Source organism: Hemicordylus capensis, chromosome 2 (assembly GCF_027244095.1).
Source record: "Hemicordylus capensis ecotype Gifberg chromosome 2, rHemCap1.1.pri, whole genome shotgun sequence".
In the NCBI taxonomy this organism is placed as follows: domain Eukaryota; kingdom Metazoa; phylum Chordata; class Lepidosauria; order Squamata; family Cordylidae; genus Hemicordylus; species Hemicordylus capensis.
In genome coordinates, this window is record NC_069658.1 from 49,928,348 (window position 1) to 49,943,021 (window position 14,674).

Below are 14,674 nucleotides of genomic sequence, written 5' to 3' on the forward strand. Positions count from 1 at the left end.
TCTCCTGGTCACTACTGAAAGCAGTCCTGGAAATTTTAATGGCTTGAAATTGCGAAAAGCATTCCCGGTGGGGCAGGGGATAGCTTCAGTTAGAACTGGAAACTCTACTGTTTGTAAACTTCACAGCCACAGAAGAAGTGAGTTGCAGCACAGTGCTGGAAGAAATGAAAAGTCACCTGCTTGCCCAGCCAATCAGATTCTCCTCTCTCTTGCCACACGGTGCTGCACAGGGGCGTAGCAAGGTTGGAGGAGGCCCAGAGACCAGATTCTAAAATGGGCCCCTCGCTGATACACACACACACAAACACACTTCACAATATATAGTGCACTCACATTTCCATTATGAATACGGTGAATATCTAGTTCACATTGAATCTCGTTTTTTTACTCTCTGCTCCTGCCGATCTCCAAGAGACTCAACATAATTCATAGGGGGTGCAACATGGGCGGGTGGGGAGTCATGTGATGTGCCTCTGGGGGGCCCCTTGAGGCAGTGGGGCCCCAAGACGACTGCCTCCCCTTGCCTAATGGTAGTTACGCCCCTGGTGCTGCAGCAGAAATGTGCTGGGCTTGAAGGAGTTTTCCCAAATGGAGATTGAATGCAGCTTCAATACACTTAGGCTGGGGGGCGGGGCGGGGAGAGTTCATACAAGGGAGCCATTTACAGCAACATCAGGATGGCAACCAAAGGTGTCAATCATACAGTCAATGGCATTATTCAGCTTTGCTCCTGACAAATCAAAGTTACTGCACAATATATGCATCCTTAAAAAGCAGCACTTTGGTGCAGAGCTCAAAATGACATAACTTTAGGCACTTCCTGCCACAGTAAAGCCACCTGTCTGGGAAAGCAGAAGGTGCCGGTGACTCTTGGTTTGTTGGCTGCTACACACTAACTTAGGTACTGGAGGAGAGCTGGTCTGCAAGCATGGATTGTCCTCTTTGCTAAGCAGGGTCTACCCTTGTTGCATTTGATTGGGAGACCACATGTAAGCACTGTAAGATATTCCCCTAAGGGGATGGGGCCGCTCTGGGAAGAACACCTGCATGTTTGCATGTGGAAGGCTCCAAGTTCCCTCCCTGGCATCTCCAAGATGCCAAGAGTGGAGAGCTGGTCTTGTGCTAGCAAGCATGACTTGTCCCCATAGCTAAGCAGGGTCTGCCCTGGTTGCATATGAATGGGAAACTTAATGTGTGAGCACTGCAAGATCTTCCCCTCAGGGGATGGAGCTGCTCTGGGAAGAGCAAAAGGTTCCAAGTTCCCTGCCTGGCTTTTCCAACATAGGGCTGAGAGAGATTCCTGCCTGCAACCTTGGAGAAGCTGTTGCCAGTCTGTGAAGACAATACTGAGCTAGATAGACCAATGGTCTGACTCAGTTTATGGCAGTTTCCTATGTTCCTAAGACAGGGCTGAGAGAGAGTCCTGCCTGCAACCTTGGAGAAGCTGCTGCCAGTCTATGTAGACAATACGGAGCTAGATGGATCAATGGTATAAAGCAGTTTCCTATGTTCCTACCCCTCTGGATTAGTACTCAATATTTCATCTCCTGCACCACATACCATCCGGCAACAAGTGATGAATTGTACTGACAATTTAAAAAAGAATATCGTTGTCATATATTTCATAGAATTCAATAGGTCAGAGCTGAAAACTTTATCAACCAGGAGAAAATTGGCCTCTATGAGGAACTGCAAACCCCTTTTACTAGGCTGAACTCAGTGAGGCTGGGGTGAAACTTAGTTGGACAGCCGTGTTCAAAGAACACAAATCTCCATGCCCTGCCCTCACTCACCAGCCTCACCTGAGTGGGTGGGCAGGCTCTTTCCTCTCTTGCATGAGCAAGAGAAGAAGAACCCATGCACCCCCTTATCATCACATGAGCCAACCAGGAAATGGCAGCAGCCATACATGTACCCTGATGCCAACAACACATGGCATCAGGCTCCATGCATGGCCACTGCTTTTCTTCTTCTTCTTCTTCTTTTGCTTTTTTTCTTTTGGCAGCTCGCACAGCAGTAAGAGAGTGCACGGCCCCTTTCCTCTCTCACTCGCAAGAGAGAAGAAAGAGCCCGCCCACCCACACACCACTGTGCAAGCTGGCCAGGAAATGTCAGTGGCAGGAGGAGGAGTGATAAGTGTCAAGTCAGGGGGCAGTACTGAGGGGGACTAGTATCAGGCCCTCCACATGGGAATGGTGGTGAGCGGGGCCTTGGCGGGTAAGTGGGGTTTTTTGCAGTGGGTCAGCAGCGGTGGCAGGGGAGTCCCTCCCCCATTCTTTTTTAAAAAATTGACACCTTTGGTGCCACAAAAAAAGGGGTGGACCCTTCTGATGCCTTGAACACAGACCACTGCAGTGAACCTTCCTTCTGAGTAAAAATATCTATATATTTAATCCTCGTAGATGTGCCTGATGTGTGGAGAGTGTGTCCCAGCATTCAGCTGATTGGCTGAGCCGCGGAGGCACTGGATTGGCTGGGCACCAGCAGTCAGCACCACTCGCGAGAGCAGTGGGTCATTTGGGGAAGCTGGTGGCAAGGCAGCTGGCCGCTTAGGGAAGTGTGCGGCTGGCGGTAGCCCCCTTGGGGAAGCAGGTGGGCGGCTGGTGAAGCCCTGGTGCCCGGTGAAGGAGGCTGGGTCAGGAGGGGAACGGGGAGGGAGGGCAAGAAGCGAGACTGGGGCAGGAGGCAGAGGAAGGGAGGGCAGGAAGAGAGACTGGGGCAGGAGATGGGGGAGGGAGAGCAGGAAGAGAGACTGGGGCAGGAGGTGGGGAGAAGAAACTACCAATCAATTGAATTCTCCCAACTAAATCCCTAAAAGTAAGTAAATGACCGCACAGATGCTCTGTGCGAGTTCAGCTAGTATAAAGTAAGACCAGGACTTTTTCTTACATTTGTGTTTTGTTAATTGTTGACAAGCAAGTTAGCTTTGTCATAGAAGGAGTGCTCTGTAACTGAATTCTAGAAGCCAGTTGTTCTCCTCCCCCTGCTAAATTCAAGAGAGCCACCTCTTTAAAAGGTGCCCCTCTGCCCAATTAGCAGGGGTTAATGACATGGCTGCAGGCATTTCTTTCTTCATTTGCTCCCCTCCTGTTTAAAGTTTTAAGATCCAAAGGAAGTGAGTAACAGAGAGAACACAAAGCACCTTCTTAATATTTTTCTTGGAATTAACTTTGTTAAGCTCTATTTACACTTGCATAATCATAAAATTTCAAACAATAAAAGAGCATTTTCTCATGTTTCCTTCTAATCCGGGACTTAACTTCTTACAACCTCTATCCTGCCATATTGGATTATTTATATATAGTACCATAAAACATTCATAGACTCTGTCTTCCCATTCAAAAATTTGAAACCAATTTCAATTATTTTGAAAACATCCCCATAACCTTATCCAGATATTATTTCACGGAGGTTGTACTGAAGTACAGCCTCCCAAGACGCCCCGGAAATCCCAACCGGCACAACAGTCACTTACACCCCACAATGCGCTGAAGAGGCAAAATCTCTAAGCATGATGGTGGGCGCTTCTGTGATCGGGAGACTTGGGCACCCAAGTGCACAGAAGTGCCTGCTGTCACGCTTATAGCCTTTGCCTCTTCACATGAAGGCTGTGAGCATGAGTGGCACATCAGGGGAGGGCAGTGATTTATATGCTGGGCAGGATTTCCAGGGCTTTTTTGGAGGCTGTACTCGAGCACAGCTTACGTGAAATAACGTCTGAATGAGGCTCATGTCATGACTCAAAGCCCTGTTGGAGATGAACTTCCAGTGCATCGACCTTTTGCGCCAACTGTCCTAATGACCACTAGGGGCATTGGGAGTAGAGACAGTGAGTCAGGGTCTCCCTAGCTGTCCCTACTCTATGACCCCTGAACTGACTCTGCAGCACCTCCTGTACTGAGCCACAATCCTTCCTTTCCTCCTAGAGAGCAAATGGAAACATCTCTCTCTCTCTCTCCTTACCTATCCATTATGTAGTCCTTTAGATTAGAGATAGGTCTTTCCTATCTAAGTGTATTTAACCAATAAATATTTAGTGTTTAGTCATACAAGGATCTCCATGTCTTTTCTTTAAATAGCTGCAATATCCGAACCATCCTCTGCTACCTACTCTGTAACTGGAGTGTGTGCTCATTCCTTAGTGCTCTACTGTTTTACCTATTGTGGGTAAAAATCAACAACCTCTAACAAGCTCCATGCTATGCAGACATAACAATCTCAGGTTTTGTAAAATAATAATTATATAATCCTTACGAAGTATCACCATTAACTGAACTGAGTAGGGGGCTGGACCAGAAGTCCTCCAATTCTAAAATTCAATGATTCGATGATTCTTGGAACAAACAGTGGATTTCTCAAAAATCCTTTGGAATCGTGAAGAAGATTGTGGTCAAAGAATGAATTATTCACTTGACTTCCTCCTTCTGCACGAAAGGCCCTGAGGCAGGCAAGGCCACCCACATCAGCTGCCACTGCCCTTCTATATCAAATCACTTTGGACTGGAGTGTGAGGAAGCACTGAAGCATCCAGCTAACCACTGCTCAGGCATTTTTTGAGGGCAGAAACTAAGTGGGGGATAAGGATCCTGAGAGCATCACCATGATCCAGGGCTTCTGTGCACCCTCTTGGGGGTGCTGTATACAAACACAATGTCTCCATGTTTCATAACTCCTGAACAGAGCTACTTTTTAAATTCAAATCTATATACTATCTCCACAAGAGCTGGAAAAGTTCTGGTCCTTATGAGCAGCAGGTGCAGGGTGACCCTCAGATTCTTTGTTGTTCAAAAATATGAAGAAAGAAACCTGAGGGGATTTTTAAAATTTCAAATTGCTCCCATGGTAGTCAATGGGATGGAATTTTCACAGGCAGAGTGCACTTAACAGACAAGTAGGTGGGTGGAGCTAATGGAACTCTCTGTGGTGAGGAAGGCTTGCACAAAAAAGAGCTGGACATTTCTCAGCTTGAAGAAAATCCCTCAATACGCTCAAAACTGCTTCTGATTCTGAGAGAGAAGTATGTGTAAAGCTTTTGTTTTTCCACCAGCCACTTCACAGACGTGTTTCTGAGGGGGAAGGAGTTTGAAAAGGAGCTGGGACTGAGTATCAGTTCCATCGCCCATGCTCCACAAAAACACCCAGAAAACACAAAAAAATAAAATTTGCATATGAATTAAGACCCAAGTTAGAGTAGACCCTCCTGTCTTTCTTGCTAACTCCCCCCCCCCCACATACACACACTATGCTCAGCCGCGGGCTCAGGAAAAAACACACGCACACCAGGGATATACTGCAACATTTTGTTGCGGGTCCATACTTGTTAAAAGTAATAATCATTTGACTCAACTAAAGCTAATAGCAGAAAAGAAAAGGGAAATACAACATTTAAAATCACCTTTTTTCCTCTTAAATAAAAAAGCAAAATTGAAATATATAAGGGGGGAAATTAAGAAGAGGGAATGCTAAAGTCCTTTTTTAACAGCTTTCCCTGCAACCCCAACAGTTCACACAGTGTAGCAGATCATTATGTTCAATAGTGATGAGTGATTAAACTGGAATTACTGAGGAAACCAAAAAACTCAAAGGACAGATAGCTTTAAATCTTCTGCTGCTACCCTGGTCACACAGTGAAGCATGCCAAAAATTTGGCCTCCATGCTCTTTATCTTCTGAAGCACAAGCTGTGGCCTGTAGAATCTCTCACCTCCTCAGCAATACAAGACAGGGAGCTCAGCAAAATAAAAATATCAGCTGCCAGGTCATTTGAATTCAATTGGGTAAATCAGACAACTATGAGTTAAAGTTGCAGAGTCCTTCAGCCTTCGTTTTTTCCAGCAAATGTCATGAGCAAAAGTTCACATTAACATTTTTAAGTTTTTAAAAAGCAAAAATAATAAACTCCTTTCTAGAGACTTTACATATAGTTCTCATGCACAAACATCCTCCACCTCAAGAGAGCTTCCAAAACTGGAACTTTTTAAGAACTGCTGTTATCTATAAAGAGCCAGCGTAGGGTAATGGTTAGAGTGCTGGACTAGGACCGAGGAGACCCGAGTTCAAATCCCCATTCAGCCATGATGCTAGCTGAGTGACTCTGGGCCAGTCACTTCTCTCTCAGCCTAACCTACTTCACAGGGTTGTTGTGAGGAGAAACCTAAATATGTAGTACACTGCTCTGGGCTCCTTGGAGAAAGAGCGGGATATAAAATGTAAAAAAAAATAAAAATGAAATAAATAAATCTAAATACTGTGTTAAACCGACTGCTCAGTTCTCTGAAGCACCTAGATCATTACATGTATAAATTAAATGTTAATGATTTATACATGTAAATAATATGCTCTATAGTAGTAGCAACTAAAAATCTGTTGCTTCTTCCCTGAGACGTTGTACTTATAGAACCCTGTTCAGACATTGGCCACATTCACATGTAACGCGAAACTTTGGGGCCCCCTTCCCTCCTCTTTCCCATCTGCATTCGGGCATACTGGAGAGTAGGAGTGTGCACGGAGCGGTCCGGGGCCATACAAAAGGCCTCTGGACCAGTCCGGAATTCGGCCGGTCCGGCGGGGGTGGGGAGTGTGTCTTTAAGGGGGGGGATAGTACTCCCCCACCCGCCGCTCTTCCCCCTCCGGCGCTGGACTTTCCAAAAACGTTCTTGGGGCGGCAGAGTTCCTCCCTTCCGCCCCTGCCCCCGTCATTGTCTTCAAAGAGTTAACAAGTAGAAAAAGCTGGCGCCACGCATGCGCCCTTTGTGGTATGCACGCTCCAGCGGCGGAGACAAGCACGTGCGCTGCGAAGGATGCATGCGTGGCGCCAGCTTTTTCTGCTTGTTAACTCTTTGAAGACAACAACGGGGGCAGGGGCGGCAGGGAGGAACTCTGCCGCCCCAAGAACATTTTTGGAAAGTCCAGCGCCGGAGGGGGAAGAGCGGCGGGGGGGAGGAATATCCCCCCTTAAAGACACACTCCCCCCATTGCCGGACCACGCCTCCATGGTTCCGTGCACAGCCCTACTGGAGAGCATCCTCTTTGCAGTCAGTGAGACTGCAGAGAGGCAGGGGAGCTGGCTGTGCAGGCTTCCTTCTTCACCGAAGGACAGCGGACACAGCCAATCAAGGAGGGCGGAGCCTCCTCCCTCAACTCCAGTCTGGCCGAATTCAGCCTCCAGTGCTGCATTCAAATGGAATGGAGGCTACCTGATATTAAAAAATATTAAAAGCGTCTGAGGGATAATAGCTCTCCCTTCTCCATACTCTCCCTTATAGCATTCCCTTCACTTACTTCCTCTAGTTCAGTCTTTTCCAACTGATAGGCCATGGCACATTGGTCAGCACGCAACAGGGCTGGACAGGCCCAGTGCAGAAGGAAGCAAAGTCCGCTCCAAATGTGGAGAGTTTGAACTTCCACATTTGGAAACAACTTCCCTCCTTTCTGAACTTGGTGGGACTGGCCTTTCCCAGTGCACAAGGGGAAAATAATAAGCTAAAGCAGCATTTCCCAATCGTTGCTTTGGGGTGTTTTAATGGTTTTTTATTGTTTTAACTGGTTTTAATGTCATTTTGATTTTTATGGAGTTTTATTGTATTTTAATTTTTGTAAAACGCCTTGGTATGTGTTGTATGAAAGGTGGTATAGAATTTGAAATATAGATAGATAGAGCGAGCCATGGCACACTAGTGCCACAGGACACTGGTTGATGTGCCATGCTGACTTGCTCCGAGTTAACTCCAAAAACAACGGGTTTAAACTCCCTGCTTCTGGAGATGACTCACCCGTAATGTAGAGGTTCCAGAGTGGAATATCATCAGCTTAAAGCAAGAAATCTTCCACAACTAGTCTTCTGAAGGAGGGCAGGGGGAGGAAGGAGGGAAAGGGAGAGGCATGTTCCAATTTTTTATTTTTTTAAAAAAGGATGAAAAGCACTTGGAAACACTGGTTTAAGTCATACTAGCTGGGCTGGGCACAGAACATCGGCGCCTCTAGTTCACCGCCGTTGTCACTGTTTTCTTCCCCGCCCTCCCTCGCTCCCTCCCACTGCCTCTCCGCCCGCCCGCCCGCCGTCGCCGCAGTTCACCACCAATCCCCCCCTCCACTCACTGCCCCCGCCATTTTCTTCCTGCCCGCCTTCTTCCCCCTGCTCACCAGCCAGCTGGCCGCCATTGCCTCTCGCTGCCAGGTTTGGCTTGCTGCTGCCATTTTCTTCCCTCCCACCTATCTATTTGCTATCTGGCAGCTGCTTGCGAACTCTCATGGGAGCTGCCACACATGGGATTAGCGACAGGTACGCCTAAGAGAAATATATATAGACAGATATTCTCCAGTGACATGGGAATGTATTATGGGGAAATGACCCCACACTGTTGGGCTGTGCATATGTGCGAGGACATGCCAGAGAGAACAAGAGAACTATGACTTGTTGGCCAACCCAGAAATGTAGACCAAGGTATTAAAAGCAGCAGGAAGGATGAAAGAAAAGGAGCAGCAAGAAGTCTCTGGATTAATCCTCAGGTCTGCCAGTTCTGCACACCAAAGACTGATTTATACTTAACAGTGATAACCAGCAAATTATAAGGCTGAGCTTAAAAAAAAAAAAAAGGAGTGAAAACAGCAAAAGATGTTCTTACCTAAATCCAACAAGGAATCATCTTCATTTTCAATAGGCTGAATCATGTGATCTCTGTAAAACTACAAAAACAAACAGGAGTTCAATATTGTTATTAATAGTAGTACCATTACTATTTATATAGTGCTATCCATGTACATGACTGAGAGGACAGGTCCTCTCCCCGTCCCAAGGGGCTTACAGTCTGGATACTGACACACAAGGAAGACAAGAAGGGGAGGGAAATTTAGGCAAGGCTTAATGGAAGAATTAACAATTAAAGGAAGAATGTGTGATTATTTCGGCTGCAGGCACTTAAACTTAGTTACAGTACAGTATGGGGCTAAGGGGCTGCTGCTTGTGCTCTGTAATAAACTAAGCTGGAAATTTTCAGAACAGAACACATTTTGTCCAGAGCACTTGTTTATCTTATTTTATTTCAATGCATAAAAACATGTCAAACAGGGGTTATCCCATGAAAAAGAAGGTTGGGAAATTTAGGATGAACGAGAGGCAGTATTTTTTCACACAGCACACAGTTAATCTATGGAATTCTCTGCCACAAGATGTGAAGACAGCCATCAGCTTGAATGGCTTTAAAAGCGGCTTAGACAAATTCATGGAGGACAGGCCTATCAATGGTTACAAGTCTAGTGTCTATGGGCCACCTCCAGCCAGAGGCACTATGCCTCTGAATACCAGTTGCAGGGCAACACCATCAAGAGGGAAGGCATGCCTTCGCCTCTTGCCTATGGGCTTCCAGAGGCATCTGGTGGGCCACTGTGTTAAACAGAATTCTGGACTAGATAGATGTTGGGCCTGATCCAGCAGGGCTGTTCTTATGTCAAGGGAAATTATCCACACATACTAGAAGAGCATCCATCCTCTCAGCAGGTTCCTGCCTAGTTTTCTCAAATGCCAAAGAAATTGTGGATTTTTATAACAATATGATGAAACTTCATACAATGTTTTGGGCCACTGAGAATTTTATATTTCAAAAAAATGCAAAGATGAGAACCTGTTACAGAAAAAAAAAAATCTTTGTCTGTGACCAGCTAAGGCAACAGGTAAAGAAGCAAAAGTCCTCAAACTCAAAAGATTGTAGGTAAACAACCTCCAATCCCCTTCAAAAAATAAAGAAGCAGACAATGCAAAATCACAGAAGACTAGAACCACCTGCTCCCATTAAAGGCTCATTCATTCCCCATTGTGATTTAGAGTCTTGAAAGAACTCACATGAACCACTCCCTTGTCGGAAGACAGGTGCAAACATATTGGCCAAAATCCAGTACAGAGTTTTGGTTGCTTAAACTCATTGATATTCAGAGCCATTGCCTGAAAGACCAAAAATTGCAAGGCATTCTAAAGCAAGAGGTTGGGCCATGGCTCAGAGGTCGAGCACATTATTTCCAATGAAAATGATCTCCATAGCAGGCTTGAGAAAGATCCCTGACTGACACCATGGAAAATTGTTGTCAGCTGGATGGACTAATGGCATAAGACCACTGCATATATCCATAGCATAAGGCCCATGAAATGAAATGCTGAAGTCCATTTCATCCATCTCCTCAGAGCTAACTACATTTATCATCATTCATACAATACATTTGCTCTGAATTTTAGGCATGGGGAATTACTGCCACCAACTTCAAATCATAACATGTGAAATGGAAATACCAAATGATAACATCTGCAACCATTAAAACTCTCAGTTCCCAGAGGCCATTCCTACCAACATATATTCCTATCCCAAAATAGGAATGGCCACAAGTATTCTACATTCATGGAAATAACAACTATAATTTCCAAACCTATCAATATTGGCTGACGTTATATATATATTGCTCAAAGCACAAGTCTATGCACATTTCCTCAGAAGCAAATCCCACGGGCTGACATTCTCTGCAGTTCTCCAACAATTGAAGAAGCCCTGCCAGGATGCAAAGAGGTTAGAAACTAGCAGCACATCTTCCTTCTTCAGCAGTCCAGCATGGGTGAAAGGGGACAAAATTTTTGCTGCTTTCTCCATCCTCCTAAGGAACTATTCATTTGCAGGAATGTGTCCTAGAGGGCTGCATGACCTTCTAGGACACATTTCAACAAATGAATTCTGTAGTCCTTTATTTATTTATTTAACATCTTTTTATACCGCCCAAAACTTACGTCTCTGGGCGGTTTACAACAAAACAAAATAAATGAGAACAGAAAAATTAAAATATTAGTCAAAATAAACAGCAAAAAAGTTAAAACATTATAATTTTAAATTTTAAAACTATGTTTTAAAACAGTGTTAAAGCTATTAAAACAGTATTTAATTAAAAGCCTGAGTGAACAGATGCGTCTTTAAAGATTTTTTAAAAATTTAGGAGGAAGTAGAGAGCAGCGAAAATTCATGTCCTCCTTTACCTGCACTGTGAACAGAGGAAGACGTGCTGCTAGTTTCTAACTTCTTTGCATCCTGGCAGGGCTTCTTCCATTGTTGGGGAATGTCAAGGAATGTCAGCCATTGTATCTAATGGGACTTGTTCCTAGGAAAGTATGCAAAGGATTGCAGCTGTTTATGTTTATGTTTCGGTTTTGTTTTGGAACTGTTTCAGAAAGAAGTGTATTGCAATTTTAGGCAGTTTTATCTTTGATTCTAGAAGGTGTTGAGATAGCAGAGAAAAGGGTGTGATATGGGACACTCTGTAAAACCAGCTAATCATATTAGGATAATGAAATTGTACCATCACATCTTCATTTTTAGGAGATGACTCTTCAGATACAAAGGCCCTAGGATCTGTTTAAAGAAAAATAGACATTAGCCTCTGGTAGCAAAATGGTTGTTCAGTCTTCTTCTCCCCCTCCCCACCCTCACACCCTCAACACACAAAAAGAGGGAAACAAAAGAATGTACAAAGACTGAACAATGTTCTATTAAAATATGCAGTACTACCAAAGTAGCATGCCTGTGGTTGAAATACTAGATGGTTGTACACTAAGCTGTTGTGTTATTTTAATGGGCTAATTGTAAACAAGCTCTTTTTTTAAAAAAGGGGGCATGCTGTGAAAAAACATGTTGAAACAAAAACTAGCCTTGCTGATTAATATGTACTTGTAAAAGAACACAGACTGCCAAAGGCATATTATACATGAGATTCTGACTTTATGAAGAGAAAGGCAATGCCATGTATTTCATAAAATACTAGCTCTTCCCCTTTTGTGACTATGTTATCATTTTGCTTCCTGGCTTCTTTTCAAAACTTTGGAGGAAGGACACAGCACCCCGCATCCATACCCCTACCCACAGACAGTGACACTATTATGAAAGAGAGACATGAATATTCTGTGCCTAGGCATACTTTCTAGAACTGCTGCCTCCCCCACCCCGGCCAATGTGGTTAGCTAAAATAAATTTTATCAAAAAGAAATAAGTAAACCTTGTTGCTACTGTACCCTTGTGGTTATTGTTTATTAGTTCATCTTTGCATCAAATCTTGTAACATAGAAGGCAAAGTTGTCTTCAGTTTTGGGTTTACATCTGAAGGGCAGCTTCAGATGGGATTTTAAAAGTAGGGAGAAAGTAGTGCAGGTGGGTCATGCGTCCTCTTTTTGGCTTCCCACATAATGTCCAAGCACACACCTGGAATTTGCAGGCTTCTTCTAAGATGGAGGGGGCATGTGTAAGTTCTACAACAATGAAGGCTCAAGAACAACTGTAAAAGGTGACCAACACAGGGGAAGGGGGGGGGAGCAGCTGAGTCTTTATATGGAAATGAAGACCAAAAACCAATCTATGGAGCTCTTTTCTTTTCGTGTTAAACACATGTTCCTCCATTGCATATTACACTGGAAAGAAACACACATGGCTCACTTGTAAAGTGCAAAGTTGCTCAGACCATAGTTGCTACTTGTATGAATGCACATAATTTGCCCTTTATTAAAAATAAGGTCCTTTTAGTGGCCAATGTCCTTATGAAGCACCAGTGCAGCAGTGCTGCGTTCCAGACTAAGGCTGTGGCAGTGCATGTAAGGGGGAAACACTAACGTCCTTTCCTTCTACTGCTGCTTGCACCACCTGAAAATATGTCCCCAGGCCTCTAGGACATATTTTCAGGTGGTGGAGGCAGTTGCAGAAGAAAGGAGAGGTAGTGTTTCCCCCTTGTGTGCACCAGCACCAGGCAAATGGCCACCATTGGGCATAGATGATCTCACTTGACGAGCTCATCTGAGGGGGCTCTGCTCCGGGTGCCGACAATGAGGGAGGCTCGGTTGTCGTGCACGTGGGACAGGGCCTTCTCTGTTGCTGCCCCCAGACTCTGGAATGCTCTCCCGGTGGCTATTCGCTCCTCGGACTCCATCACAGTTAAATCTTGGCTTTTTATCCAGGCCTTTATAGGATTGTTTTTATTGCTGCTTCTGTGTGTTTTACCCATGTATAGTTTTTATGTTTGTATTTTATATATTTTAAATCAGATCTGTTTCATATTTTTAGCTTAATTTTTAATTGTCATTTTTATTGTATGTTTTGTAAACCGCCTTGGTATTGTTTTTAATGAAAGGTGGTATATAAATTTAACAATAAATACAAATAAATAAAATAGGGGGCAAGCATGCTCCAGCCACCACTGCCTCGAGCACTTCCGGGGGCTGCCAGAGGCTCACCCCTGTTTCCCACCACACCTTCAGGGATCCGCTGGAGTCACTTGTCCACCCCTGCTCTCCCCACACTAGGCAAACTGACTTTTTGCCTGTTGCACTGGGTGCTTCGCTCATGCGCCACGGACATTCAGTCAGTGCTCCAAGCAGAGAAAAAACACATCCACTCTGACCCAATGGCACCCAGACAAAATGCCACGTGCAGCAGGCAGATGGGCAGCACACCTGTCTTGCCACAAGTGACCACACCCCTTGCATATGACATCATGCACAGCAGTGTGACCAGCGCACATCACTACGGAGGGGCATGTAGGTTTTGCTCATCCCACGACTGCCAGTGAGCTCCCTATGCCCCTGACTGGCACGGTCTTATTCTGGATTGCAACACTGTTATACCAGCACTCCATTAGTCAGGTTGTTGATCAGTATCTCAAAGTGGTCAGGAGCTCATGACTGGCTGTCTGATTTTTCAGTTCTTGCTTGGTCTTTTTATTTTATTTTGTTTGTATGTATGTATGTAAACCTCTTTGGGGACTTTTGTTGAAAAGCAGTATCTAAACATTAGTCGTAGTCATAGTCTATGATGCAGATAATCTATGAAATCTAATAGAGTACCAATGCTTTCCCAACAGGAGTATTATTATGTCACTTTGTGTGCATCAACTTACAGCAGCATTAAGCACTTGTGCTAGTGCATACATTTTGTTCTCTATAAAGAGTCTCTCTCTGTAGAAAGAACATCATTAAAGTGAGCCACTGGTTAACAGCAGACTCCAGCAGCAATGCTAAAGACTAAACTATCGACCCAAAATTGAAGCAGCTGTCAGGACTTTGCAGCCTAGTATTGGAGACAGGCTTATAGCTAATTCCAATCTTCTGTAACCTAGAAACACCTAGCTGGCACTTCTGCAAGGCATGAATGTGGACAGATGCCACACTCCATATCTAGCAGAGAGAACATTCATTATCTTCTTCCTATACAGGCTTCCCTCCCACAGCCTGGCTGATTCACCTTTGCTCTTCCATCTGATAGCCTGCAGGGGGAGCACTGTGATAAGATGCAAGCAAAGCATCAAAAGGCATTGCAATTAATAAGTCACTATAAGTACAGCTAACAATGATAACATGCTTCTGAGTAGTAATATATTTTGATTCCTTCTGTGCCATATCCATCAACTAGATGAGATGAGGGGGGAAAGATGAGAATCAGAACTTGACACAATAATTTATAGAGGGGAATCGTTAAGAGGGGGAAATGATGAAAATTGAAATAAAAGCCACTTGTTGGCATAGTGGTAAACATTAAAGTCCAGATAATGTTGCATTAGCTTCCTTTAAATACTACCTAGTACTCTCCCTAGATATTGGAATATTAATTTTATAGGCCACTTTTTATATACCACAGCAAAAATGTTCTAAAAGAGGTTTATATAGC

The 14,674-nt window shown here is 44.4% G+C and overlaps 1 protein-coding gene across 5 annotated transcripts in view; it reads right to left on the bottom strand.

Annotated features, from left to right (window-relative positions):
• ARHGEF28 (Rho guanine nucleotide exchange factor 28) overlaps positions 1–14,674 on the bottom strand; it is a 246,277-nt gene that overhangs the window by 121,104 nt on the left and 110,499 nt on the right. For 4 of the 5 annotated variants that reach the window (XM_053291270.1, XM_053291268.1, XM_053291269.1 and 1 more), the window contains 2 exons: positions 11,328–11,380; positions 8,624–8,684 (listed from right to left, as the gene is read on the bottom strand). In XM_053291270.1, the coding sequence (XP_053147245.1) occupies positions 8,624–8,684; positions 11,328–11,380 (114 nt within the window). The remainder of the gene's footprint in view (positions 1–8,623; positions 8,685–11,327; positions 11,381–14,674) is intronic. The other variant, XM_053291271.1, reaches the window with a different exon arrangement.